General features: G+C 34.7%; 1 protein-coding gene across 1 annotated transcript in view; it reads left to right on the top strand.

Moving 5' to 3' along the window:
- Positions 1 to 2,207: 2,207 nt before the first annotated feature.
- The window catches only part of LOC104627778 (follistatin-related protein 5-like), a gene marked incomplete at both ends in the record, with an annotated part of 109,298 nt that continues 84,322 nt past the window's right edge, over positions 2,208 to 27,183 (top strand). Inside the window, 2 exons of the mRNA XM_010296150.1 lie at positions 2,208 to 2,408; positions 10,407 to 10,527. Coding sequence (XP_010294452.1) covers positions 2,208 to 2,408; positions 10,407 to 10,527 — 322 coding nt within the window. The remainder of the gene's footprint in view (positions 2,409 to 10,406; positions 10,528 to 27,183) is intronic.

The following is a 27,183-nucleotide window of genomic DNA, read 5'->3' on the forward strand; positions in this document are numbered from 1 at the left end:
CTGTCTTTCTCTGAGGATACCACAGACAGGGAAGTTATCTAGGGGAGACAAAGATGGTACTTGTTTTTCTGGCCCAGTCTTTTGGAGTTCACCCAAATTAATTAGAGTATGTTAAAGTTAAATGCTCTCTTCCCTCCCTACCACCTGGAGCCTGCATCCACTCAGATGGAAAGCTTTGCTCACTGCAGCTCCAGAATGGCAAAGGAATAAACATGTTTTCCTACTGAGTATTTCTGCATTAGACCCCCTGAAAAGCAGTCACATAGAACTCAACTCTTACAAATTGTATGTTCTCAATCTCCATGCATCTGGCAGGTAAGGACAAATGTACAAATACCATGTGTAACTTAGGCTGTCAGTAAATACAGTTTGTTTGGTTTTTAATTTGTTAGTTCAGTTGTGATTTTCAGATAGCTACATAACAGGCAGCGACTTTTAGAAGAAAAAAAAAAATGCTAGAGTAGTTTTGATTCCTAAAAACATTTTGCCCACTTCCATGATTTAACTTCTGTCCTAGAAGACCTTCTCTTCTAGATCTGAGTCTCACTAGGGTAGTGAGAAGCATTTAGGAACTCTTTCTCTCTCTACCTTATGAAATGGTGATGGAGGTGTACATAGTGGTACAGTCAACATAAGAATGCATATACCATTAAATACACCAAAATAATAAACTCCAGTCTCATACATGTAAATTAGACATTTCTTAAATGGGATACACTTGCAAAACAAAACAATTGCCTAAGCAGTTTCTGTGAGGTAAATAATTGTTCCTCATTAATAGTTGTATCTTCATCATAGCATCTAAAAAGAAGAATGGAACAAAGTTTTCTTTGTTAGTCAGTGTATTGCTCTTGATTTCACTACTTGGAGTTAACTTTAGTAGCTACCTGTAAATACATGTTTGCAACAAATTCACGGTATTTTGCTGGTCCACATTTACACATTTTATCAAAAAACTTTTGAAATACTAAGGTTCTCTTAATAAAAACAAAACCTTCTAAACTGTTTTTCTGTTAAAATTAAAGTATACAGCAAGTGATATAAGAATACCAGACATACACTATGGAATCATAGAACAGTTTGAACTGGTCATCTACACAATAGTTTAGTAAAGATCATCTAGTTTGATGCCCACTGCAATGAGCAGGGACATCTTCAACTAGATCAGATTGCTCAGCCCAACCTGACCTTGAACGTTTCCAGGGATGGGGCATCTACCACCTCCCTGGGCAATCTGTGCCAGTGTTTCACCACCCTCATTGGGAAAAATGTCTTCCTTAGGCCCAGTCTAAATCAATGCTCTCTTAGTTTAAAGCCATTACCCCTTGTCCTATTGCAACACACCCTGCTGAAAAGTCTGTCCCCATCTTTCTTATAAGCCCCCTTTAAGTACTGGAAGGCTGCAGTAAGGTCTCCCCGGAGCCTTCTCTTCTCCAGGCTGAACAAACCCGCCTCTCTTGGCCTGTTCTCATGGGAGAGGTGTTCCATCCTTCTGATCACTATATTGTGCTTTGGTTTAGAATATATAGTGACTGTAATCACTGTATGCAGGACATTTTCTGTAGCAATTTCCACTTTATAGAAGAATCGATAATGAAAAGAATAAACTAGATCTTTTGAAAGATATCCTTTATCTTCATCTGGCAATCCCACCTTCTCTTGTTCAAATAGGTTTGATATGTCTAGTAGATTAAAAGGTAGAGCTAGGTTATGAGCCCTCAAGTAATTTCTACTTTCTGAAGTCAAGTATTATGAAATATATTATTTATAATGTATCACTTTCATATTTGCAGATTTTACTGCATATATTACACTGCAATATTCACTTTATGAATGTTTATATGAAATGCTTTACCAAAGGTAACATTTAAAAAAATCTTTAGATGCATCTTCCTAGAATGACCTAATTGATAGAAGTACGCACTTGGAAACTGTTAAAACTTTGAAAACTTTATTTCCAGACACAGAAAATTTTGTCTACAGAAAGTGTCTAAAAGTACAGTAATTTTTTTGGCCTTACTCTGAAGACCAGACAAGCAAATGGTATGGATCAAACTATTACAGAACAAAATCCTTCCCTCATAAAGCAACCCTGTTGGTGGTATTATAGGAAGTTAGTACTCTGCTTTTACAATTATTTTAAATTTACTTTTAAACTTTTAATAAGAAATTAAATTCAGAATAATCATGTGCTGTGTATTTTCTTTTCAGGGGATAATTGCAAACCAACTGAATACACCAAAGTGAAAAATATGTTACTGGATCTACAAAATCGGAGATACGTTGCACAATCAAAAGATAAAACCATTGATGAGAAAATGGCTTTAAAGAAAATTCTTGTAGATCAAATGTTTAAATATTTTGATTCAGACAACAATGGACTTGTGGACACTAATGAATTATCGCAGGTAAATTTAGGTTTTTGTTTCCATTAGCACAGTAGCTCTTCAGTTGTCTTTGTCAGGACTTACACAAATGGAAAATTATGTCTTAGGATGTTTTCACTTTAGAAAGTATATATGAGTCTCTGAGGTGGAAAAATTGATTCAAGAATTTTTGGAAAAGATTAATTATTCAGAAATTTTGTAGTGATTATTGAAAAATTTGAATACAGTGCTTTGGGATATACTTAAGGGGTTAGAACACTATAGGTTGCTTTGACTATGAGTTGTTTTAGTAGCTATTAAAATTTAGTTGTTAACAGACTCACTTATCTTGTTTTTCATCTTACACAAAAACAAACTGGAATTTAATACAAAACTATAAATCCAATGTCAGTGTTTCTATTACTGTAGACTGCTTGATTATATTATTGTTGCTGTACAGATGAGAAAAAACATCAGAAGTGTTATGGGGAGACATGGGAATAAAATGTGCTTTTCCAGTGATGAATGCAGTTATTCTTGTATGGTGGAATTTCCATTCAATAAACAGCAAGTCTTTTCTGGTTACCATTAGTTAAAGATACATAAGCTCTAAGAATACATCTTGCTCGACAATGAAATTCAAGTTCCTTCTGTGGGTGAAAGTGAAATATTTTACTTTCCTGAAAGTTAAATAAACTGTGTTCCCTGTGTTGTGCCACTGAGATCTGAAAGAAAAAAACTAAATTTAACAACTTCAGGTTTTATTTCTGTGTTAATGATAATGCTGTTGCACTTTATGCCACCTGATACTTCATGGCACTTGCTTGCACAGATACAAGTAATGTAAAGTTCATCTTTTCTGTCAACTTTGCTTCTGTCAATTTTGGTTTCTGAAACTCTGATGGAAATGCTTTGTGGAGCCCTGGCCTTCAAATTTTTACCTTTGATTTTTACTTTTGATTTTGGATCTTATCAGTTGTATTACTGTGTGTTATTTGGCAGACTTGGAACTAGAAGGGATAATAAGCCTATCTCCTCTTTTTGAATTTTGAATCAGCTTTGGTGTTTCCTACATGTGGCATAGGCAGAAGCATGTTTTGCCTGTTAGGCAGAAAATAAATAGAACTATTGCTTATTAACTAGGTATACCTTATTATTTAGGTTGTATTATCTATTTTTACTATCATTAATATAAGAAAAACTGAACACGCATTTTATTAAATTCTAGATTTAAAATAGAAATAAGAATCCTACATGAAACTTTAAAATTGGGGGAAAAGAGAATTTTTTGGGGATTAGTAGTGAGATACAGCTTACAAACCCTGCAATCATAGTACTAAACCCTAACATCTTGATCTGTGTTTTCCACCTTTGCTTTTATCAAGTAGAAGTACTTCCCATTATTTTCTTGCATAACGGATAATTCAGTTGCTCTGCTGGATTAGAATTTAGTTATTTAGCTACTAGAATGGTATGTAAGCAAAAAAGAGCTATTAATAGTTGTTAAAATGAGATTTATTCTACTCTATATCTAGGCATTACATTAATACACTTGTGTATATATTTACAACATGTGAATATTTCATATACTTGTGTAGACAGCTTGTAGTCTTCAGTCCAAATGGAATGTTTGGGATCCTCAGAAGTGTGTAAATATTGCAAAACCTAACTGCTAAGTGACCACGCATCTATGAATTACTCGGTTTCTGGCTAGGAACAAAGTGCATGCCTAAAGCCTGAGAAGAAATGTTTTTAAACAAGAGGACTTTAGACGCTACAGTCTAGTGATTGGCTAATGAAAAATATAGAAGAAACAGTTTCTGAAGCTGGGGTTACCTAGGATATCCCTTTCTCTGGCCACTGACCTCGAGGTTAGGCCAAGCGGTTATGCTTCTTCGGTTACTTCTATGTGGCTCAATGATTCTTAAATTCTGTTCTATGAAACAGCATCCTTTGAAACACAGCAACAGGCTGTGAAGGAAGCTGGACCAACTTCATTTCCTGGGTAGGTCCAAGGACTGGTGCTAACTGACAGTGGACACAAAGTATAATGGTGCAGGATTTTGTTTGCACTCATCTCAACATTGTTTTCTTTTGGTTAGCTCCAAAGCCACAGGCTCAGGGTGCTGGTAGTTCTGCATCTGATTCTGAGGTGCAGAATTTTACCCATGCCATCTGCGTGGTCCTAATAGCTATCCTGGTCCTATACTGTGGACTAGACATCTACAACTTCAGTGTTCTACTTGCAGACATCATTTACATCTTCTGACTCAGATTAGGTCTCCCCCCTGCTAAGTGTGGAAGGGGAAAGGCAGGGCAGTGTGACTCTCTTATTTGAGTAGTTTGCAGAGATAAACCTCCTATCTGAGCAGCATAACTCAACTAGTATGGGACAGTATTGAGACAATACCCTTAGCTGAAATTGAGTCCATGCCCTTTACATGCCATTCCATGTAGGTTTACCAGTTCAGATCTTTGTCTGCTCAGGGATCTCTGTGTCATGACACATTCTGTGACGCAGAAGTCCCATATATTTACTCACTCTACCTCTAATTCTTGAAGGTAATGCTCTACTATAGACACCAAATAAAAGATGGTGTTGCCGTCCTATGGAACATGCTGGTAAACTGTAAGAAGAATGCTGATTTAACTGAGTTAAGGGAATTTAAAGTAAGGAACAGTTTACCAACATTTATTATTACTTGGATTTAATAAATTATATATTTTTTTTAGCTTCCACAAAGTTATTCTGCTATGGAAGACGGTGGAACAAGGTAATTGATGCCCCTCGCACAGTCAGAATTAATTTGGAGCACATTTCCCACAGTGTCTGGTGTTTGATGTACTGTAGATCAAGCACTGAGTGATACTGTTGTGACGAGATCCTTGCTTTTAGGAAAGATGAACACATTAACTGAACAACCACATTCACTTTAAAGAAAAATTTTGTATTTGTACTTCTGTAGCATTTTCTTTGGGGAAGTACATAGAGAACATCAATCACAGGCAAGCAAAAAACCACTGACTGACAAAAATTTTGGTAAGGTGAACTAATAAAGGAAATGTGTTATTTCTGATCTAGTTTCATAACATCTGCAGACTTTTCATTGTGTCTGTCAGAAATCAAATTGAAATGAATGAAACAATCTATTCTGACATGCTGCTTGTCATTTTTAATCAGATTACCTTTCCTAGTCTCCTGAAATTTGGAGTAGTACTGACTAAATTCCCCAGAGGTTTTGAACTTAGCTAACAGTATGCTGTTTTATGGGAAATAAATAAATGTGTGTATATCTTTAAAAAATAAAATATTTCCCAAATAATACAAATCCCTCCTCCATATTTCAAAGAGCATTCAATTCTCAGGGATAAGGTTCATAGTTTAGAAAAGCCACTTTAATTTGAAAACTTAGAAAAATTTCTAAGTTTGCAGTATTTATGGGTTTTCACAGTGAGCTGTAAGCAGAGCGGCAGTTTTGCTGTGTGTCTTACCTTTTATTTGTTCACAATATGCAAAGTAAATATTTGCCTGTCTTTATGGAAATGTAAGGTAATATTTGTGACTGTAAATATTTGTGAACATTCTCTGTTATGAATTTTAAACTCAGAAGTCTGAAATAAAATATTCCCATGTATAACCTATATGGCATAATCATGAAATTGTGCAGATGATCTTAATCAGGCTTTAACCTTTCTAGTAAGAATTTTTTCTATCATGTGACCCACTAAAAATTTTGCCTGTTTCTATACTGCCTCACTAACTAATATTGTCTGTTTAGTTTAACCAAGGAGTAGACAAGCCAGGTTTAAAGAATGGTCACAAAAATCAGTTTCCTTGAATTTTCTCTCCTCCATGGATAAAGATTAATAGAATTTAAAACTTAAGGCACACTGCTAGGTCGTCTATGATATGCCATCATTGTAGGGTGGTTGGACTAGATGAACTTTAAAGTCCTTTCCAACCCAAATGATACTATGATCATCTAATCTAACTTGTGTATCACAGACATGGAATTTGATTCTATTTGTCCTACAGAATTAAAAAACCATAATGTCTTGCTTTTTTCTGAAGCAAAAAATGTCTACAAGAAAGTGTGCAGTCTTGATTTGAAAACATCAAGGACAACTTAAGAGTCCCAAGATTCAAGGTTAATTGTTTCTGTAGCTTTTCTTTTTTAGTTTCAGAGGTGTTATTCATTTTTCTTGTCCTATTAACTTCTTTTTTTTGCCCAAATTAAAGCATCCATACTTTTTTTTTTCTCCTGTGAAAGTACCCATGAAATGTGATGTAGTCAGTTCTTAATATCCCTTTAAAAAACAAAAGCAAAACTCACAAAACCTATAAAGATTGATTTTCCTCAGCTCTCTTAATGTAAAGTGCCTTCAGCAGGCTCCTGATTGCTTTTATGGATCCTTTCTAACTTGAAAAGTTCTAGTTTCTCAACATTAAATTTTAATATGTACAAGTCAAAACTGAATGTTGTTTTTCAATATCAGTCCCACAACTGCCTTTCTACCCCCAGTTACCTTATTACACTTCAAAAGATCATACTGCTTCCTTAGGCTATGGAATGATCCTGGAATTTGAGAGACTTCTTTATCCACAGCAAATCCTGCCTCTTTTTCAGACAAAATGCTTTCCAGGTCCCATTTATTCTCATTAAGGTATGGTCTAGGTTCTTATTTTTAGAATAATGACTTTAGATTTGTCTCTATGAAAATACAAATCCTTTTCCTGAAAGCATCTAACTATGTGATCCATTTCATTCCATATGCTGCCCTGTCCTTCTCATTATTATTCACCTCAAGAGTATATACCATCTGCCAATTTTCTTTCTATTTTCATTTTTAAATTATCAAAAAGGATTGAAATGAAACCCCAGGCTTTCAAAATCCCACTGGATTGTTTCAGCCATTGATGATTCCTTACTGACATCTATTTTTTCAGGTTTTGCAATTACTGACATTATTATTCATACAGTATATGTGCCTTATTGATACTGCATAGTATTATTTTTTCTCTTGTAATGATGTAGGGTGTGAAATTAAAAATACCTACAAGAACTTCTTATCTTTAGCAAGCTACCTTTATAAATTAAATCCCTTTCATAAGTACAAGAAAATGAAAAATGGGGTTGTCTGACAGGCTGTATTTCCTGGAAGATGGTGTTAAAATATCATGTAGTGACAGCATTTAGAAACCCAAAAAATGTTTACACTCTTTTATTTGTGAATTCCACTATTTCTTTGTCTAAACCGATACTGACAATTTTTCTTACCCTGTTTGAGTATTTGCACTGTGTCGTCATATGTCCTACTTTATGGAGTTTCACTGATATGTGAAGATCTGTTAAAAGGTAACGTAAACAAGAAGGTCTCCTCAGCCAGTGAGTTAGGCACTCCTGTGAACAGGCAGTTTGATTCTGATGATTTTAAAACACTTGATGCTAACATAAGTTGCTAAACAACTTCTCTGTTGGCTAATGGCTTGGTAAATAGTCAGCTTTGGTTTGCTAGAGTCTCATAGAGATTGTAATTTCATATCACAGTCAATCTGATCTAAGTGCAGGCTGCTACAGAAACAGGTAGTTTTTCAAAAACCAAATCCCCACACCCTAATACCTGTTCCGAGTTGTACTTCTTGTGATGGAATTTAATCTCCCACCCCTTCAAGAGAAAAAAAACCCAACACAGCCAACCAAAACCTCCCCAAAGAATAATTTTGCTTTTGATCAGAGAGTTGATCTGATCCACAGATCACATTGCAGAATTGGGAGATGGGTATATCCAGCACAGAAGAAATCCTGCTGGGTAAAAATCGGAACAGCTCTTTCAGCAGCAAATCACAGATAATTAAGACTAATCATGATACGAAATCACTTCTGTTACCTTCTAAAATCTGTCCTTGTGGATATTTTTGCAAGGTTTATCAAAACTGAGTGAATTTTCCAAAGAACCCTAAAGTATATCACCAGCATAAATATGTCTATATATAAACAAAGATTGACTCATATATCTCTAATCAAAATTACGGGTTCACTGGAGCTGAAAATTAAATAATTGCCAGGGGGAAAAAAATCATACCTGTCCATAATATAATTCATGGAAATATTTCAATAATTCTGATTAATAATTTTTAATTTATTATGTTTATTTTAAATAAAATTGACCCATTGTAAATGAAAAGCATTGTAATATAGTTTTCACCTCAAAGAATTGATGCTGAGAACACTAATATGCCATTAAAAATGTAGAACTATAGTGGCAGGTGTTGATAGGTTTTAACAAATATTTTATTGCACTATCTTAAGTGTAAAGTTTTGTCCTTGTTTGTACAATTGAAGCTAGTGGGAACAAGTGTGTGAAACAATTTCAAACCACCTTTTTTTAAAAACAAGCAAGAGAACAGTATTTCTCACCCTAAATGTTCCTTTTTCATGAATCAGCTATGTTTTTGAACACATTTCATGGCCTTGACATCGCAGAGATTTCTTCTAGAATGAAGTTTTCAATACACACTGTTACATCTTTAGTACTGCTTGTATAACTACAATGGGCTTGGAGTTATTGATTTTTTTCAGGCTACATTTTTGTCCTCTATGTACCAGCTGTAATATCTAAACAATTTCATTTTTTCTTAATTCAGTTCAATGTGAACTTAATAAACAGGCTTCTAAAGTATGAGAAGTAGCTAGCACTAAGATTCAGGTAGCGTAGTATGTATCTTTAATAATAGCTAAAGCTGGTTTTGTGGTGATTTTTCTTATCTTTGTGAATGGTTTTCATACTTTCTAATGTACTTACAAAGTTATCATCTTTTATAATGTTATTATATTAATATATATAAGATTACTTCTGGTAGGATAAAATGTTTGTGTCCTTTCTCTTTGCCTTAATGCTCCTTTTATTTTCTATTATTTGTTTAGAAATTTTCTATTTGTATGAATAATAACTGAATTAATTCCTTCCTATTCCATCCTGCTGATTCCTTTGCAGAGCAACTGAAACACAGAGACCTCTGTATCCCCTGTCATTCATAAGCTATCATATGCTAATACAAATGTAATGGCTTTACAGTTATTTTGGGAGACGGGTAGAGGGTAGGAAGAGTAATTATTTGACAAAGGAATTAACTATAGTTATATTCATTTTTACATGTGCCTGGTACAAAACTTTAAACTGTGCAACATTACAAGAAGGAGTTGCATTAGGTTTGGTTCTTTCAGTTATGTGATATTGTTTTTAATACATGTACCATGTAAAATGAGAATTCTGAATATTTGTGGTTATCAACATCTTAAAAATTCCTTGGATGGAATCAGGGTAGACATCTAAAGCATTTACAGACTTTAAACCAAAACGGTGCACAAATCAAAGAACATTTCTCTGGAAGAAGCTCACTGGAGTTAAAATCTAATAGCTATCAATTATGATCTGTTTACAAAGTGTATGCGACCCCATTGAGGAACAGGAACCTTTTCAGGTCAACTACTTTCATAACAGGTTTGTAACAAGGCTTTGGGAAGATAATAGGCTTGTCAAAAGCCTGTAAGAAGTTGATACCATTAGTAGGGTAATACGAGCTCTTATGTTAGTTATTTTTGAAAATGTCTGAATTTGTTTTTTGTCATTAGGAATTAGACTGAGAGGAAAAATACATTACATCATGTGTAATTGGGAAATTATTATGTCAAGTATATTTGAATGTTTCTTAATCACTATTCCTATATATGTAAAGTAAAATAAGTTTTAACATCCACAGTGTCTTTATAGTGCTTCTGTCTATCACCATTATATATATTCTCTACATACTCTAAAAACTTTTATGTCATCTCAGTGAGTCTGTCCTAAAGGTATTAACTTTTAAAACTGCAATAAATAATTACAAAGTAACTGGTAATTCCTGGCTTTACACAGTTGCAGTTCATTGCCCCACAGCAACCTTAAAATGATCTATTAAATGATTATTAGAAACAATTAATTATACCAGAGAACTCTAAGAGCTCAAATGTAATTTCATGGTTATAATTTTCTTGTCAGGTAATAAAACGGGATGAGCTTGGCAAGGATCTGTCTGACTGCTCTCTGTTCGATTTGCTGAAATACGATGATTATAACAGTGACAAGCACCTAGCTCTGGAAGAATTCTATAGAGCTTTTCGTAAGTACAAAGATTAGACAATTCTTTCAGTTTTCTTTTCTCTCTTGCTTTGTTTTTCTAAAATAGTATTTTTTTAATTTTTAAATCTTGATACGTCCTGATGCTGTATTTAAACAATGAGCACAATTCAACAGTCGTGACATGGTAAAGAACTCCTTAGCAGAGATCAACGAGATCCATTAGTGTCCAGATTTCTGAGGGATTTTGGTAATGGAGAGTTTGTAGATAATCTTTCTTAATGCTAACATGCATTGATAAGTCTGTGTTGCACACAAGTGGGAAGTAGTGTGGTCAGGATATAATCAATAGAACCAAAAAAGCTAGAACACTTCCCCACACCCTGTATTTATGAGTGCTGATAAAAGCATGTCTAACAAATCCTGCAACAAATGTACCACATCTATTAGGTGCTTTATGTCTTCACAGGACTTGGAGAGAGATACAGATCTGTGGTGTAGTTTTGCCAGGTATTTGTTCTCTGGCTGCCAAAGGTGACTGGGGACAAATGTGTACAGTACATACAAACATCTTGACCAAACCACTGGGTATAGGTCAACATGATAGTGAGTAGCAGAAACAAGAAAGACGTTAAGAGCTTTGATACGGTATGTTACATGCAATATGAGATACCTCTATATGTTTTGTTATACCCAGATCAAAACTGATGATTTTACCTCTAATGTACCTCAAATCTAAGACTGAATCTTGAAATCTGACTTTAGTTTCAACAGCTGTTGCTCCACATTCAGCAACCTAGCAGCACAGCAGATCAAGTTTGTGCTCAGCTCTGCCTGTAATTATACTTTGATTATGCATTTAGTCAATTAATATATCTCCATTGTGAGTCATTACAGCCTGCTGCTTTAGTCTTCTTGTACTTTATCTTTGGACAACTCACAGCTCTTAGCCACTTTAGATGATGCCAACCACTTACAGCATTTAAAACTAAAAAGTAATTAATGGATATTAGGAAAAAAAAAGGCTGCATGGAAAGCAGTAAGAAAAAATATGAAATTAATCATCAACAAAGACTGCCTGAAAGTTTCCTGGTTTTTCACATTGAATTGTTTTTATTTCCCAGTAAGTCTTTTGGATTTTATGATCCTGCTTATCTGAACTAATGGCTTAATGTTCCTAGAAAAATTTGATCCTGCTTCCTGACATTAACTGACTGCCTTTCTTGCAGTGTCCTGACACTCACGGTCTCTCCTTTCACTCACTCTACTAAATCAGCAGAAAAATGTTCATCCTCTACATCCCAGCCCCAATTCTGCTTATTTTCTGCCAGTTGAGTGACCTGAATTGACTAAGAGAAGGGTCAGACCACAACTCATGCAAAAGGACTGAAAGGGGAGTACAGCCAAGAAATAAAGTGGGGAGAGGGAGAGATGAGACTTTGTGGCAGTGAGATAAATTGAGTCATCTGTACCAGCAAAACACTAGAACATATCTTAATTCCTTTATTAAAAGTTGTGATACAAGTCTGATTTACCAAAACATACGAATTACATAGCATTTATAGAAACGTAACCGTACATTATTTAAGATTATATGGATAGATGTTGTACACGTAGATCTTGATGATATGCATAGATGTGGAATATACGTGGAAGCATGTAGGATATATAGCTCTCCAAGAAGGTTACAGATATGTTTAAAGGTGTTAGCATGCTGTTTGCAAACACTGAAACCATGCATTAGTGGAAGCATAGACTCACAGAATAGTTTGGGTTGGAAGGCACCTTTAAGGGTCATCTAGTCCAACTCCCCCTGCAATGAGCAGGGACATCTTCAACTAGATCAGGTTGCTCAGAGCCCCGTCCAACCTGACCTTGAATGTTGCCAGGGTTGGGGCATCTGCCACCTCTCTGGGCAATCTGTGCCAGGGTTTCACCACCCTCATTGTGAAAAATTTCTTCCTTATATCTAGTCTAAATCTGCCCTCCCTTAGCTTAAAACCATTACCCCTTGTTCTATTGCTACAGGCCCTGCTAAAAAGTCTGTCCCCGTCTTTCTTATAGGCCCCCTTTATGTACTGAAAGGCTGCAATAACATCTCCCTGGAGCCTTCTTTTCAGCCCCCCAGCTCTCTCAGTCTGTCCTCACAGGAGAGGTGTTCCATCCCTCTGATCATTTTTGTGGCCCTCATCTGGACCTGCTCCAAGAGGTCCATGTCTTTCCAGTGCTGAGGGCTCCAGAGCTGGACGCAGGACTCCAGCTGGGGTCTGAACAGAGCAGAGGGGCAGAATCACCTGCCTTGACCTGCTGGCTACGCTGCTTTGGATGCAGCCCAGGATACGGTTGACCTTCTGGGCTGCAAGCGCATGCTGCCAGCTCATATCCAGCTTTTCATCAACCAGTATCCCCCAGTCCTTCTTGGCAGGGCTGCTCTCAATCCCTTTATGCCCCAGCCTGTATTGATAAGCAGGGGTTGCCCTGACCCACGTTCAGGATCCTGCAACTTGGCCTTGTTGAACCTCATGAGGTTCACAGAAGCCCACTTCTCCAGTGTGTAACAGTGTTCTTCCAAAAAAGATTTTGATGTGCCTCTGAGGGACTATTTTGCATAGCTGTAAAACCCCAGACATAAACATAGCTTTTTGTTGTATATTTTTAATACCCTTTTGTATAATGAAGATAATTTCCATATGGTATGTTCTGCGTTGACAGAATATGAATGATAATGGAAATGTGAGGTTATATAAAGTTAGGAATTATTTAGGGCTTTTTGTTGCAATACAATAGTGAAGAAGACCCTATTTAAAACTATAAGGGTATCTTAGAAGATGATTTCTGTAGCAAGAATCATTCTTCTATGTACGTTTTTTTAACAAACTGTCTACTTATTGCATTGTTTAAAAATGAAACCTAAAAAAAGATACTATTTCCTTGTATATTGAGTGCCTCACAGGCCCAAGGAATGTCACATGCTATTAAACTCTGTAATTAAGGCAAAACAAATACTCTTAAAATAAATTTGAGGATTAACTCTAGTTCCATTGTATGTGTTCTCTAGAGAGTTTGAATTTGATCATTCTGACCTACATCAACGACATTAACAAAAATTACATAATGCTGTAAAAGTATGCTAAGCTAAGCAAAACCAAAAATAAATTAAATGATTGCCACCTCGTGATTCGTATACTGCTCTTAAGGTTAAACAAGCTGACCCCATGCTGAAACCGAGCTCTTCACACAAGCCAAGCCAAACACAGGCAAAGCAAATGTCCAGTCCTGTGTTCTTTGCTTAAGGCAAGGATTTAGCAGGATATAGAGAAATAATATAGAGAGGGAACCAGATCCATGTAAGGAAATATAGGCAAGAAGCACTTATGTCATATCTTCCACACCATTCCACATACAAGTAGCACCTCATTTATGCATCAAACTACAATAGAATTAAACATTTTAATTTTCTTCAATAAAGTGAAATAAGAATGTTGAAAATATTTATTCCAAACAGAAATAAAACTGATTTTTTCCCCAGAATTTTCTCTACCTAGTTATTTCAATTTTGAATTCCAAGGTTATAATAGTTATACTGTAATTATATATTATAATTTTGAAATTGTAATCTTGTACAGTATGGAAAAGATTGTTTTTCACCAGCTTGGACACTTTCAAACATGTAGAACAAATCAAAATCAAACAAGAAGGATTTTTTAAAAACATTTTACATAACTATGTCATGAGTGAGAGGTTATAAATGAGTTGCAAGGAATCATCTTCTAAACTATTATGGTCTTATTTGTTATTTAAAGAAGTTTAAAAGACATAACTGTTATTTTAAATAAAAAACGCTTGTAGAATTTTTGACCCCTTCCACGGTCCTCTGTCCATTGAGCTTTACAGTGTGTTTGTCTCTGTTTTTTCATTCTTTTATCTCAATTTTTTTAATCTACATTCATAATCTAATCTTTAATACCTGCTACTCCCAGTGGATTTGCCTCTATCCCTAATAGCAGCAGAGTGGCAGCTTTGAGATCTGTTGAACTCTCCTCATTAAAGTTTGCCTGCCCAACTGCTGGAACAAGAGTTACTGACACCTATTCTCTCAGAAGGACAGTGGAGAAAATGTGGGTTTGCAATGCTGGAGAAATGGATCCTATTCAAAACTGCTGCACAGAATTCAGAGGGGGTTTATTTATTTATTTATTTATGTAACTCTAGTGAGTTGCTTTTTAACTATGGAGAGGGAGTGGAAGAAAGGGCGTAGAAGGGAAACAGTTTTAATGCCTTTTTTGTTAAGACAGTCATATGAGCACTGAAATGCTGGGGCTGGGTGGTAGAGATAGGAGAGGGGCAATATGGGTCACAGCACCACAGTTTTTATATATGGCAATTCCCCAAGGGTATTTTTGAAGCCACTTTGTACCTAAAGTTGCTAAAATATAAAATGTACTGTAGATAACAAAATATACTTTCAAGACATATTTGAATTTGGTGAAGACGAAGCAGCTCTCTCTTTCTAAATGTAATTGCTCATTGGCATCCTCTACTCAGCACAGGATCATGCTGCACAGAAGAACTTGTGAAGAAAACAAGAAGGCTGGAAAAGGGCTGAGAGAAGGCATTAGGGGTATTTGTGTCAGCAGCCTGAGCATGGTCATTTTTAACTGTGATTTCAAATGGTGTTTAAAAACACTTGGATAAGATTTTGAACACAGCTGGATAGGATTAAAAACCATCTTTACCATGATGTTGAACAACCTGCTCCTTTAAAGTGGATTATGCAATTATATTTTATTTAAATACGAATGCCTATATGTGGGATTAATTATCAGTACTGCTTCATTAGCATTCACAGTTAGGAATTTTCTTCATTGTCATACTTAATTAGAAATTTGACTGTCATCTAAAGATTGTAAATGTAGAATTAAACACAGATGTAAATTGTACTGCTTTATGAATAGTTCCCTACAGATAACAGCAATTCTGTTGTTTCTCTAGTGGTACAAAATAATCCACTTTAAGGGCAAAGATTAATCATTGCTTGTTTCAAAGGTATTAACATGCACATAAATATATACCTATACATACATACATATACGTTCTTGCTTGTATTCTGTGAATTACATTTGACAGTCTCATTTTATCTGACAAAATGAGTTCAAAATAAACAGGACAACCAAATGTGAATAACTGTGTGCAGTGGAATAAAAATTCCTTTTCCCCCTTCAGAAGGTCTGAATGCTGAGGCAGTACGAAAGACAGACAATGCTTCAGAGTGTGCTCTCTGCCTTGGAGGTTTGTGCCAAGTCTCGGTTCACAAAATGTTACAAGCAGATAAAGATGCTTACTGGCTTCATCAGTGGCAAGACTGGTGTGGCTTTCTGGGTTTTGGCTGTTTTCACTCATGCCATGAAGGGGTTTTTTTCGGTGCTATAACATCTTTCTACTAGATATCTGTCTACTTGATGCCACAACAGTTTAACTAGGTTGATAATGTATGTAGGGAGGAGCCTGAAAAATTATTTCCATTAATATAAGAAGATAAATCAGAAAGATTAGAACTAGCTAGATTTTGGGACCTTGGGACTGAAGGAATTAACTGGTTTGGTCCTCTACTGCTTCCACCACATAATGTAAAATTCTATCCCAAAAGTGATCCAGCTCCATCTTAGTGGTTTTGTTTTGTTTTGTTTTGTTTTCCTTCCTTAGCCAGCCCCAAGCTAAAGGATTTTCTATCAGCAAATTGTTTTTTTTTAGACAGAGAAAAATATATTTAATTGTTTCTGAAAGGGTGGTTGAAAGACATGGCCTAACATGATGGAGCCAAACAAATGTTAGGAAGTGGGAATACAGATTCCTGAAAGCTTTATCTTCTATAAACTAAAACTCTATCAACGTCCATGCTTTATTTTTTAAGGGTTTTCTTTCTTTGTGTAATGTCTCCTATGGTATCAAGATAATTCTGTGTTTGCTCTAAACACTGTCTTATTTTGCCTTCTAGTGATCTTTTCTAAAATAAATCATCTTATGTGTTTTCCTCCTTTAAAGTACCACGTAAAATTAAATTTCAAAGCAGGTACTTCAGGTGGTCTTCATGGTGGGTTGCAAAAACCTCAAGGCATAACACAAGCAAGTAAATAGTAATAAATTATGCTGTTTGATCACTCAGCAGATGCAGATGTATATGTAGGCACTTCCCTTCGCAGTTGCAGTAGAAAGAATGATGCTAATTTAGACATTTATGAATAGAACTGATTGAATACAATGAATACGTATAACAAGTTTATTGTAAATAATAGAACTAAATGCTCTATGTAACAACTGACATCCTGCATAAAACGAAAAAAACCCTACCAATATTTTTCAGAATCGTTTTCTATTGTTAGTGTAGAACTATTTTTGATGTTATCTTATGCTCAAAAAAGGGGCCATGGAAGGTCCTCACACTGAGGACTTGCATGTAAAAATTAATACTAGATGTACAAAAAAATTGTCAGAATGAATTAACTAGCCAAAACAAAATATGGTGTCATTTTATAGTCTCTTATTCAATTAGTGATGCTTTATTGTTTCACTGGAACTACTCATGCTTTCAGGTACAACTCAGCCCTACTAACAATATCTAACCTGTTGTGCAGCTGTTACTCAGGATCATGTATATTGTTACTGTACATGCTTTTGCTTTATATATTTAAAAGTACCTTCAGTTTTCAAATGCTGTTCGGGTCACAGTTATCAGATTCAGATTTCAAGCACTCTTTATTGCTGAGGTATTTGTATGAAGTGATATATAAACCTACAGTAATACCAGCTATTACAGAAGTTGATCTGGGCTGCAATTACAGAACTTGTCTTTGGGCTTAGCTTTTAGGAAGAAATGTGAGGCCAGTGCCTAACATGATAGTCAAACTTAGTGCTTTGTTGTGCCTTGAATCATGTGGAAAGGGAAGCAGCAAGAAGTCCCCATAGATACAGGCCTCATTATGATGGAATATGCTTAGTTACTAGATTCTCTCAGTCCTCAAAAATGTTTCTAAGACATCACTGTTTTCATTATGATAGCTTTATTTCTACTTTAATTTGTCAAATGTAATTATTACAGGCACATGTTTAAAAATCCTTTTTTGAAACGTGTATCTTTATTTCCAAAGCAAAATAGACCAGAATGAAAAAAAAATAAAACTAAATATAAAATCTACACTGAATTATTCATTGAAATAAATGAGACTTCCCATTGGTTTCTATGAGTTATCCTCAAGTCCATAAAGCCTAACTCAGAAAATAGTTATTGAATTTGTACTTCCAGTGACTTCAGTATGAGGTCCCAAATGTTGTATTTGATGTGGGATCTGAGTCAGAGCTTTATAACTGTGATAAGTCTTCAACAGTAAAAGAGGTTAACAAATAGTAGAGGAAAGAGGAAGAGGTATTATTCTGTCTCCTGCTACCATTAATTCCTTTTCAGCAACAACTAGTGTGTACCAGATTGTCCCAGAGGGTATTATATTTCAGCACTAACCTCTGAAAATACCAGTTAACATCATATTGAGTAGGAGCTGTTGGACTTAGTGGTAATATTTTTCTGCTTAACCTAATCTCTCTTTTAAATTCCTACCTGTGCTACATGTATTTTTAATCTTGAGATTCTCAGCTGGAAAAGAATACAACCTCTTCTGCTAAGTGGGCAGAATTTCAAACTGATCATTTCAAACAAGTAAATATTTAAGGCTTTAAATATTGCTTCATGACTTGAAGTAGTGTGTCTGAAATTTCTCACATGCCACTAAGTCATAATTCAACCAAATCAATCCATTTGGATGGCAAGTAATTTCTAAATGATGATAAATATGTTTATTTGGTGCTTTCCTAGTAAGACTGTATGTGTTTTTTTGTGGGTTTGGGGTTTTTTTTTTTTTTGGAGGTGGTGGTGTTTTCTGTGTGTTGTTTTTTAATTTTTTTTTAATTTTTCTTTAATTAAAAAAAGGTCTCTGAGTGAAAAGGACCCTTTAAAAAAAAATCTTAAGTGTTGCTGCTTGACAGTGTTGAAGTCCTGGGAAATGTTAAGATGCTGGTATACTTTGTCCAGATCTGGATCAATGCAGGAGACAACTTATTTTAACATGCCTTCTTTATAGTATACATTCAAAACATTTGATAGTACTTAAATAGTGTCATGCAGATTAAGTTTTTTATTCTTTTTAAATTTTGCCTGATTTTGCTTTTTTTTGGGATAAACACAAAATGAAAGATTTTTATCAAGGTACTGCAAGATCAGATATTGTATATGCATGTCATGAAGCTCTGATGAAGTATGAAATTCAACATTTTATGTAGCCCTGCTACTGTATCTCCTGAGTAATAGAATGTTTGCACTGACTTGGGTAATCTAAGAACTAGGTAAAAAGTGTCAAAATGAACCAATTGCATTTCAGTGTGAATAAGCTGTTATTTCTTAAGGCCAAATATCTAGAAATGGGGTACTAATAAAACATGTTCGCACTGTGATGCTAAATAAATGAGTTGCATTCCTGTAAATTTAGAATCCGACATTTTGATATGGCCAATTGCCAAAGGTTTTTTGTCATGTTTTGGGGAACTCAAGTAGCAAATTTAAGGCCATGTTAGGTTTGCAGGAGTAAATAAATATATCACAAGGTCTTTGGCTATGAGGAAATTAGGAGGTTTTGTTTAGGAACCTTGAGTTCTGCTGACATCTGGTCCCATCAAGTGCATTTATCTGGGAAATTTTGTTTGGTTCAGTGATGTAGGTTGCTAGAGATAGCACTGTGATTGCAGAGTATGAAGATTTGAACCAAACACCTTAGTTATAGTATCATCATTTCAGACAAGAGGATTGGTAGAGAGTGACTTGCATAATATTTGTTGTTGGCTCAAAATGCCTGAGACTGAAATCTTACATGCTTTCAATGAGCTTATTTCAATGCTATGGCAAATGACACAATGTTGAGGAAAAAATAAGCATCAAGCAATTATATATATCTGGTTATGGTTAGCAAAGTCCCCCAGTAATTGATCTATTATTTTCTTGGGAGTTGGTTATCTGTGGTGAGTTAAAGTATTGTTGCAACTATTTTGTTTATGTTGCTAATCCTGAGAATATTTTCATTTTTGCAAAGCAGCATACCTGCAAGATTAGGCTATGACTCATATTCCAACATCCACAAACACCTTTATCTAGATATTGTAAAAAATATTTCAAGGAAAACTTTAAAAGAAACTGTGATTATAAACTATTATTTATTAACAGCTTTAAAGGAAGCGCTCTTTTTCCATAAGAGACAGGGGAGAGGAGGAAGAGAAAATAGTGTCAGCACATAAGAAATAATGACTGTGCATTAATGGAGACAATCACTAGCTAATCCACAAGTAAGAACATTAAGTACCTCTACTTCAAGGCAGAATTACTCTTCTGGAACTATAATGAATATTAACAGGCTCCTAAAATATTATTTAGTAAGAAAGCCTCAATAACCATTGCATTACTTGTTTCCTGGGCACCTATGACATTACCTCTTTATCTGGATTTCATAGTTAAAATTGGTCACCAATTTCAACCTCCAGAGTAACTGGCTATAAACACTGTTATCCGACAATAAATATTCATTTAAGCATAATTTCTAAAATATTTTTCAATATTATCATTGTACTAATTCTCAATAAAAGTTACCTTTCCTTTAAAAAGAACTGAAATTATATTTAGGATTTGACTTCTTTAGGAAACAGCATAGAGAAACCCTTTTATAAAAACCAGAGTGTATTAGTCTGAATTCAAGACATGGGTAAAATGTGTCTCAGGTATTTCCTAGTGCCTAGATAGCTGTTTTATTTTCCATACAGCTGAATGCACCAATTTGAAATCCATTTAATGAAAGGGGATTATTACTGCATGCTAAAGTAAACAGTTTATTAGCTCAGCATTAAATTTAAATAATAAAATATTTCAAAAATTAAACGACTCTATCAGAAACACTGCTAACTTGAAATCTGAGGGAACTTTGCTGTAACATGTTAAGATTTAGCAGTCATTTCTCAGTTGTGCTTAAGAAATAGAAAAAAAGGAAAAAAAAGTTGTTCTAATTCATTGCCCCAAGTCATCAAAAGGGCAGCATTTTGATCACTTAGATAATTTAAGTATTTCAGACTGAATAAATAAGCTGCCTTTTCTGTGCAAGAATCTATTTATTTCCTTGGAGGATGTTTTTATCTGTTTTGTGATATTTTTATGTTCCATACAAGGTTGAGTTTACTGATGATTCTTAAATACCAAGCACTAATCTCCCAGGCTATTATGGAACCAAAGGAACAAGCTTTCCCAAAAGAAAGCTGTCAGGTTTTTGGTTTCGGGTATTTTGATAACTCACCTACTCTATGTGATTGTTTTGGTTTTGTTCTTACATCTAGGTAAATAAAAATAGAAAAAAATATTACAGTCAGAAGATGGTTGTAAAAGGCTTTTAGTAATTCCTGAAATACCTGGATTTCTTAAGAGTTCTGACATTTACACTACAAAAAAGAGAATCTGAAGACACAGTTTTGCACCTAGATTACATGAAAGTACTTTGGAAATGCTGTAAATGGGGCTAGTAAAAAAATTCCAGATTTGCAAAGCTTGTGAACTTTTCTGTAGACCCTAGTGTTATAGAAAAGTATATTACAGTATATGGGGAAAGTTTTTTGATTGAATGCCCTCAAATATCCATTACATATAATAGGGAAAAATTAGTTCAAAAATGTCTCCATTGCAAAGAAACACATTGGAGAAGAAACACTTTTAGTTCACTGCTTTGTTCATGGTGAATTAGGTTCTGGCAAAGTGTTCTTATTTCAGGAAATTTCATTACTGACTTCATTTCCAAAATATAATAGCACAATTTCAATTTGTATGTTTTTGCAGTTTACAACTTTCCTAGCACATCCAGATGTGCCATTAGCAATACGACACTATTTTTGGCCAACTGAAATAAATTGTGAAGGGAATATTTGGATCTAAATGTTTTATAGAAAACCTCAAAGAAAATGTGGATAAATTAGTTTTCAATGTGAAAACTGTTGACATATTACATTTTAAGTAAAAATAAATGAAGTTATTTATCTTTGCATCCTAATTTAAATGCTTCAGTAACCATATGAAGTTTCCTATCTGTTTTTCATATTTTGTAAAAAGAGAATAGCTGTTTTTAAATTGTGTGCCATATACATAGGTATGTGTATGAATAATATATATGTACACTTAGATAAAAGTGATTAGGTATATAGTTTAATCTGATGAGTGCTTTTTAAGACACCCACTTAAGACCTTGAACTCCTATTTGAAAATTCCCTCTGTATGTCAGTTTTGAGAGCACCTTCTGGCCAGCTCCACACTATTGGGCTATAAAGTTCGCAGGGCTCTGACCAGGGAAAAGAGTGGAAGTATCGAAATAATTGGAAGAGTTCCTTGCTTGACGACACTCCTAGGCATATTTTCCTTTTCCATTGCAAGCTTCCCAAGGGAAAAATAGCACAAGTAGACACATGACAGGCCAGAGGAGAGCATCCACTTTACCACCTGTATATACTCTTCCTATTATGTCTGCATTTATTACAAGGATACTCAAACTGTAGTAATTGCAGTGATCTTCATGGGTGGTAGTATGCTTTCACTGTGTTCAGAGAGATGGGCCATTTTCCTGTATATCTTCTATTTATCATGTATTCTGCCCCAGATTTTTTAGTTGTTTTTTTAACTTAAAATAATTTCTGTTTAGTTTCCTCTTAGTTAATATTTTCAGACCTTGGTTTTGTCTTTCCCTCCTCATACCCAAGTCAACAGAAATTAATTAAATGCAAAAGTTGTTCTCATGTAAGTGCTGTTGACCCATATGCTGAAGGATGCCATGGAATAAGAGGGAGAAATTCAGAGCAGCCATAGGATTTCTGAGGTTTTTTTACCCTGTATTTGACAATTTTTTTTGTAGCTCGTTCATAAAATATTGTTAGGGAGAAAAATGAAAAAAGCAGTGATTTGCAAGGGGCTTCATGATGCATCCCTTTGGAAAGCAGAAATGTATATCTATCCTGCTAACTTGCGTCTACTGAACTACTTTGAATGACAGTGAGGAGAGGCCTGTTTCTGAATTAAAATAATTTCTCTATCGAGTTTTCAATGCTCATTCTAAAGATCAAAAGCTACAAAGTTTGAAAATGGCAGGACAATTGTAATATTAGTTAAACATGACAAATGCCTTTTCCAAACTTTTATTTTTAAGTGTAATATATTAAAAAGTTAATTTCTAACTTCAGGAAGATAAAAAAAAGATTATACTGTCAGCCCTAAAGAAAACACACCAATTATCTGTAAATTTGGTTTTGTTTTATAAAAGTTTATAGTTTTATCAAAGAATCAGTGGGAATATTTAATTAAAAAAAAAAATCTTAGAAGATATCTTGTAGGCTTAACTTTTTTTTCATGGGGGAATGTTTTTGTGGTTGATATTCTAATCTAAAAAACATTTAAAAAAACATGAACTTTAAGAAAAAATATTAATTTTTTTTAAAGGCAGAATATTGCTCTCTAGCACATATAATAATCTTAACCTAGTTTGTAACAGTTGCTAGTACACATTAGATAATGCAAATCATTTTAGTACATTCATGAGAAGCTTGGATAAAAGAATTCTGTTGTGATGAATTGTTACTTCTGACTAGCTGATAACATCATTTTCTGAAGTCATATATTGAATGAAGGAAAGTGTAATTTATGTGTTGTTATGTTAAGTTTTGGAAAGTAGGATCAATTTAATCTTGTAGTGATAGAACTATTTAGTATGTTTGAAGGTATGCATAAAAAGGTTTTTAATTTTTTAATTTTATTTCAATAAGTCTTGATCTCTTGTCATCTAGCATTTGCCTGGTTAATATACCACAGTTCTCTTAAGTGTTTGTAAGTAGCTGCCCATATATGCTGTCACTGCTAAAAGTATTTGTATATGTATAGAGTTAAGGAATGTGGCACCCCAGAATTTGAGCTGGTACAACTTTGTATAAATCTTGACAACTGTATTGTTAGGGGGGAAAGAATATCAAATACTCTAGTCTGTCAAAGCTATTTTTATGGTCTCAAATAACGGTATTCTAAACTGTGATGCTTCTTGATCCTCATCACTCCTGGTTTTCTAACTGCTTAGGAACAAACATTTCATAATTGCATATAATAATTATTTATGTATTCATTAGAGAGGTATGCATGCGCTGAATTCAGTAAGAAGATTTATGTATGTGTGGGTTGCATATATTTGATGAAATTATATATCATGCTGGCTCCACTCCCTCTGATCACTGGAGCCCTTATTTAGTTGGATGACTATCATATGTTTTCTATATGGCCTAAAAACCTGTGCAATTATCCAAGTGTGTTTGAGATGCTTTTGGATTTACAAAAAACACCCACACAAAACACCACTCTTCCCCCTCAACCCCCAACAAAAATCTTAACATTTTCTACCAAAGGAAATAAGGAAACAAACTAACAAAATACCCCTGTGGTTGTGTTATATATAGAATTCAATTGTCAATAGATTCTCAAGCCATTTTTCTAAATAGATCGTGCTCTCAGAGTATCAAATCTTATGTTGAGTAAGTTAGCAAGTGATTTATATGGAAATGCCACTTTGGCTGTATTAAAAAAGAAGGTGCTATACAAAGGCTATGAAGCAGAGTTATACGTAGTGCAATATTGTGTCAAAACATGTTTAAAAAAGGTGCAAAACGATGAAAACCTAGAGGAGGGTAAAACCACATAAGCCTTCTCTATGTAGTTATTTAGTATAAGATTTAGGAAGCTTTGCCTGAGATGGAAGGGCCTAAGATGGATTGCCTAAGATGGAAGGGATCCAAACAATTAATCTGGTTGCCACTCTGCCGTGAGTAAATGATTGGGGAAAGTGTCATTTTTTTAAAACTTGTTTTGCATTACGATTACAGTTCTTCCCAAACTAGACATATGGTAGAGATGTATTTGTTGGAGGGAATAGTTATAGTGTTTTAAAACTTGCTGAACATTCTGTTTAAGAAATAGTTGATGTTAAACAAAGATTAATGTTTTGCTTATGAAGTTCTGAGTTAATGTCTACTTTGAGTATCAACATATACATATCAAGAGTTTCTCTGGGTTAGAACAAAGGTATGTCTAGTCCAGTATCTTTGCTCTAACAGTGTTTAGGGAAGATTACAAAAGAAGACAAAGCATGTAAGATTTCTCTAATATACTTTCTCTTCTCTAGTGATTTTTGTCTTGGAGACTGCTTGTCTTTAATAGCTCTTGATGGATGCCTCACTCATAAATTTGATGCTTTTTGGACCCATGTGAAATTAGTGTCTACAACATTCTGTTTCAGACACTTTCACAATTTAATGACTTCTGGATAGAACAAGTATCTCTTCCCCCCCCCCCCCCCCCCCCTCGTATCTCTTTAAAAAATTCTTTTTATTTTATTTAGTTCTTGTATGATAAGAAACCATGAACAATTATTCCATATTCTTAGTCTCCAAGACACTTTTTTTTTTAAGCTCCTGACATATATTTGTAGTAATCTCTTTTCCATTCTGAAAAATTTCAGTCACTTACTAGCTGCTTGTATGGAACGCCTCCCACATCTTTGATAATTCTTGTTGTGTTGTCTATTCTTTTTCAAGTTTTACTGCAAGTTTTCTTGGGCGGGGGGCGGGGGAGGGCAGGGATAAAAAGTAAACAGTCAAGTTGCTCATGCAACATGGATTTATACAGTGGCATAATAATGTTTTCCTGTTTGGGTACCAGTCTTTGCCTAATAATTTCTCTTATTGTCATATTGTCAGAACTGAGTAGATGTTTTCATAAAACTGCAAATTATGCTCTCAAGGTCTCATACCTAAGCAATGACTAGTTCAGAGCCCATCACTGTGTAAACAAGATTGTGCGCTTTTTTTTTCTTCATGCAGTACTTTGAATACTGAATTAAATATATTGAGTTTGGCATGCCAGTCTTTAAGCAAATCAACTTATATGTTTGCTGACTAAACTATCTGATTAGTTGTTCTCTAAAAGTTCTATCTCAGATTTTATCACATTTTCTTACCCCTTCTCCTGGATGATGTTGATCAACATGAGTTCCAGCAGAGGTCCAGATAGAACTCCACTGGTGAATTTTCTTCATAAGAGACCTGCAGACAGACTCCTTCAATAGAAGGAGTGAAAGAAGATAATTTCTTAGCCCATGACAAGATCTGATGCACATTGTCTGTGAAATGGTAGATACAAAGATACTGTGCGTAGAAGTAGTATGCAAGACCAAAGTGTTAAGAACCATAGCTTAATCCAGTCTGTCTTTAGTTTGTTCTTTAACCTTTGTGCTGTTCTTCTTAGATGCATAGCCTATTATCTGCTTTGATCTTGGGGAAGTATACTAGGTACGCAAAGCCAAGAGAGGAATACACAGAGTCCTTCTTGTTCTTGGAATGTGCCACTGTGCTCAACACAAGTCATGGTCCATTGCAAGGACATTTACTACTCTTAAAAAAAAAATTAGAAGCCTCTGTACAGTCAGGTAACAGAGCCTACCTGGAGGTCTGGTTTCTTTATTTTTCCCTCTAAATGTAAATAGTCACATCAGCCAGTTGACAGTTTTTTCAGAATCCCTTTCATCCTAAAACTGCTCCCATCTATGCTTATTTCTATGGTAAAGGTTTCTGTGAGGAGTTGCTTCTTAACTCTAGTCTTCAGATTGCAGGGAACTAACTACTGAATAACAGTTGCATGGCCCTCCTCTTTTTGCAGTGGAAATACAGTAGTTCTGCTGTGCTTCAGGCTCTCTAACTACATTTGCCGTTCAGGTAATTTAATCCTGAATTACTATTTTAAAATATTGTCCTGTCATTTTCCTGACAGAACTGGTCGAGAAGATAGTTTTTACAAAGCTGGGTTATTATAAAACTCAGGATAATGTTTAGAAATTCTATTGCTATTCTGGGAAAGGAGCTTTGAAATTTGAAAGTGAAATGAAGCTACACAGTAAATAAAACTGGCAAATTATTATGTTTATAAACTGAAATCTTCGTGCATAAAACTGTGAGTTACCAGGGCTGTCAAATCTCCTCTTGAAATTCCCATTTCATTATTGATTAGTTCCAGAAATACTTCATAGATTGAACCACTGCATTTTAAATGTTTCATTTGAGATAACTGCAAATATGCAGTATTGATGTTCAGCATCTGTATTTGCAATAAACAGAAGAAGCATTAAATTTGGATCTATACTAGTAGAATTGCTTGAAAATATTTATGCTAACTCTTAGCATTTAAATAAAATGGTTTTGCTTGAACTAGTCATGTGCAAACACAACAAACAAACAGAAATTGATTTTTGCATAAACTCCTTTGTTTAGACAAATTAAACAACATATTCTACAATAAATAAGGTCAAAACCAATTATCACTATTACTATAACAAATTAGCACTTCCATGTTACTTGGATAAGGAAGCTATATTTAACACCTAACTATTCTCTGTGAAATTTGTTTTCAAGAGGAAAACAGGAAACATAAGGAGTAATGGACTAGTATGTCTTTTCATTTATTCCTGATGCGCATTACTCTATTGGCCATTCTTACTCAAATGCTGTTTTTAGTAATTTATTGCAATATATGTTGTTTTTAATATACAGTACA

Source organism: Phaethon lepturus, unplaced genomic scaffold (genome assembly GCF_000687285.1).
Source record: "Phaethon lepturus isolate BGI_N335 unplaced genomic scaffold, ASM68728v1 scaffold1691, whole genome shotgun sequence".
NCBI classification, from domain to species: domain Eukaryota; kingdom Metazoa; phylum Chordata; class Aves; order Phaethontiformes; family Phaethontidae; genus Phaethon; species Phaethon lepturus.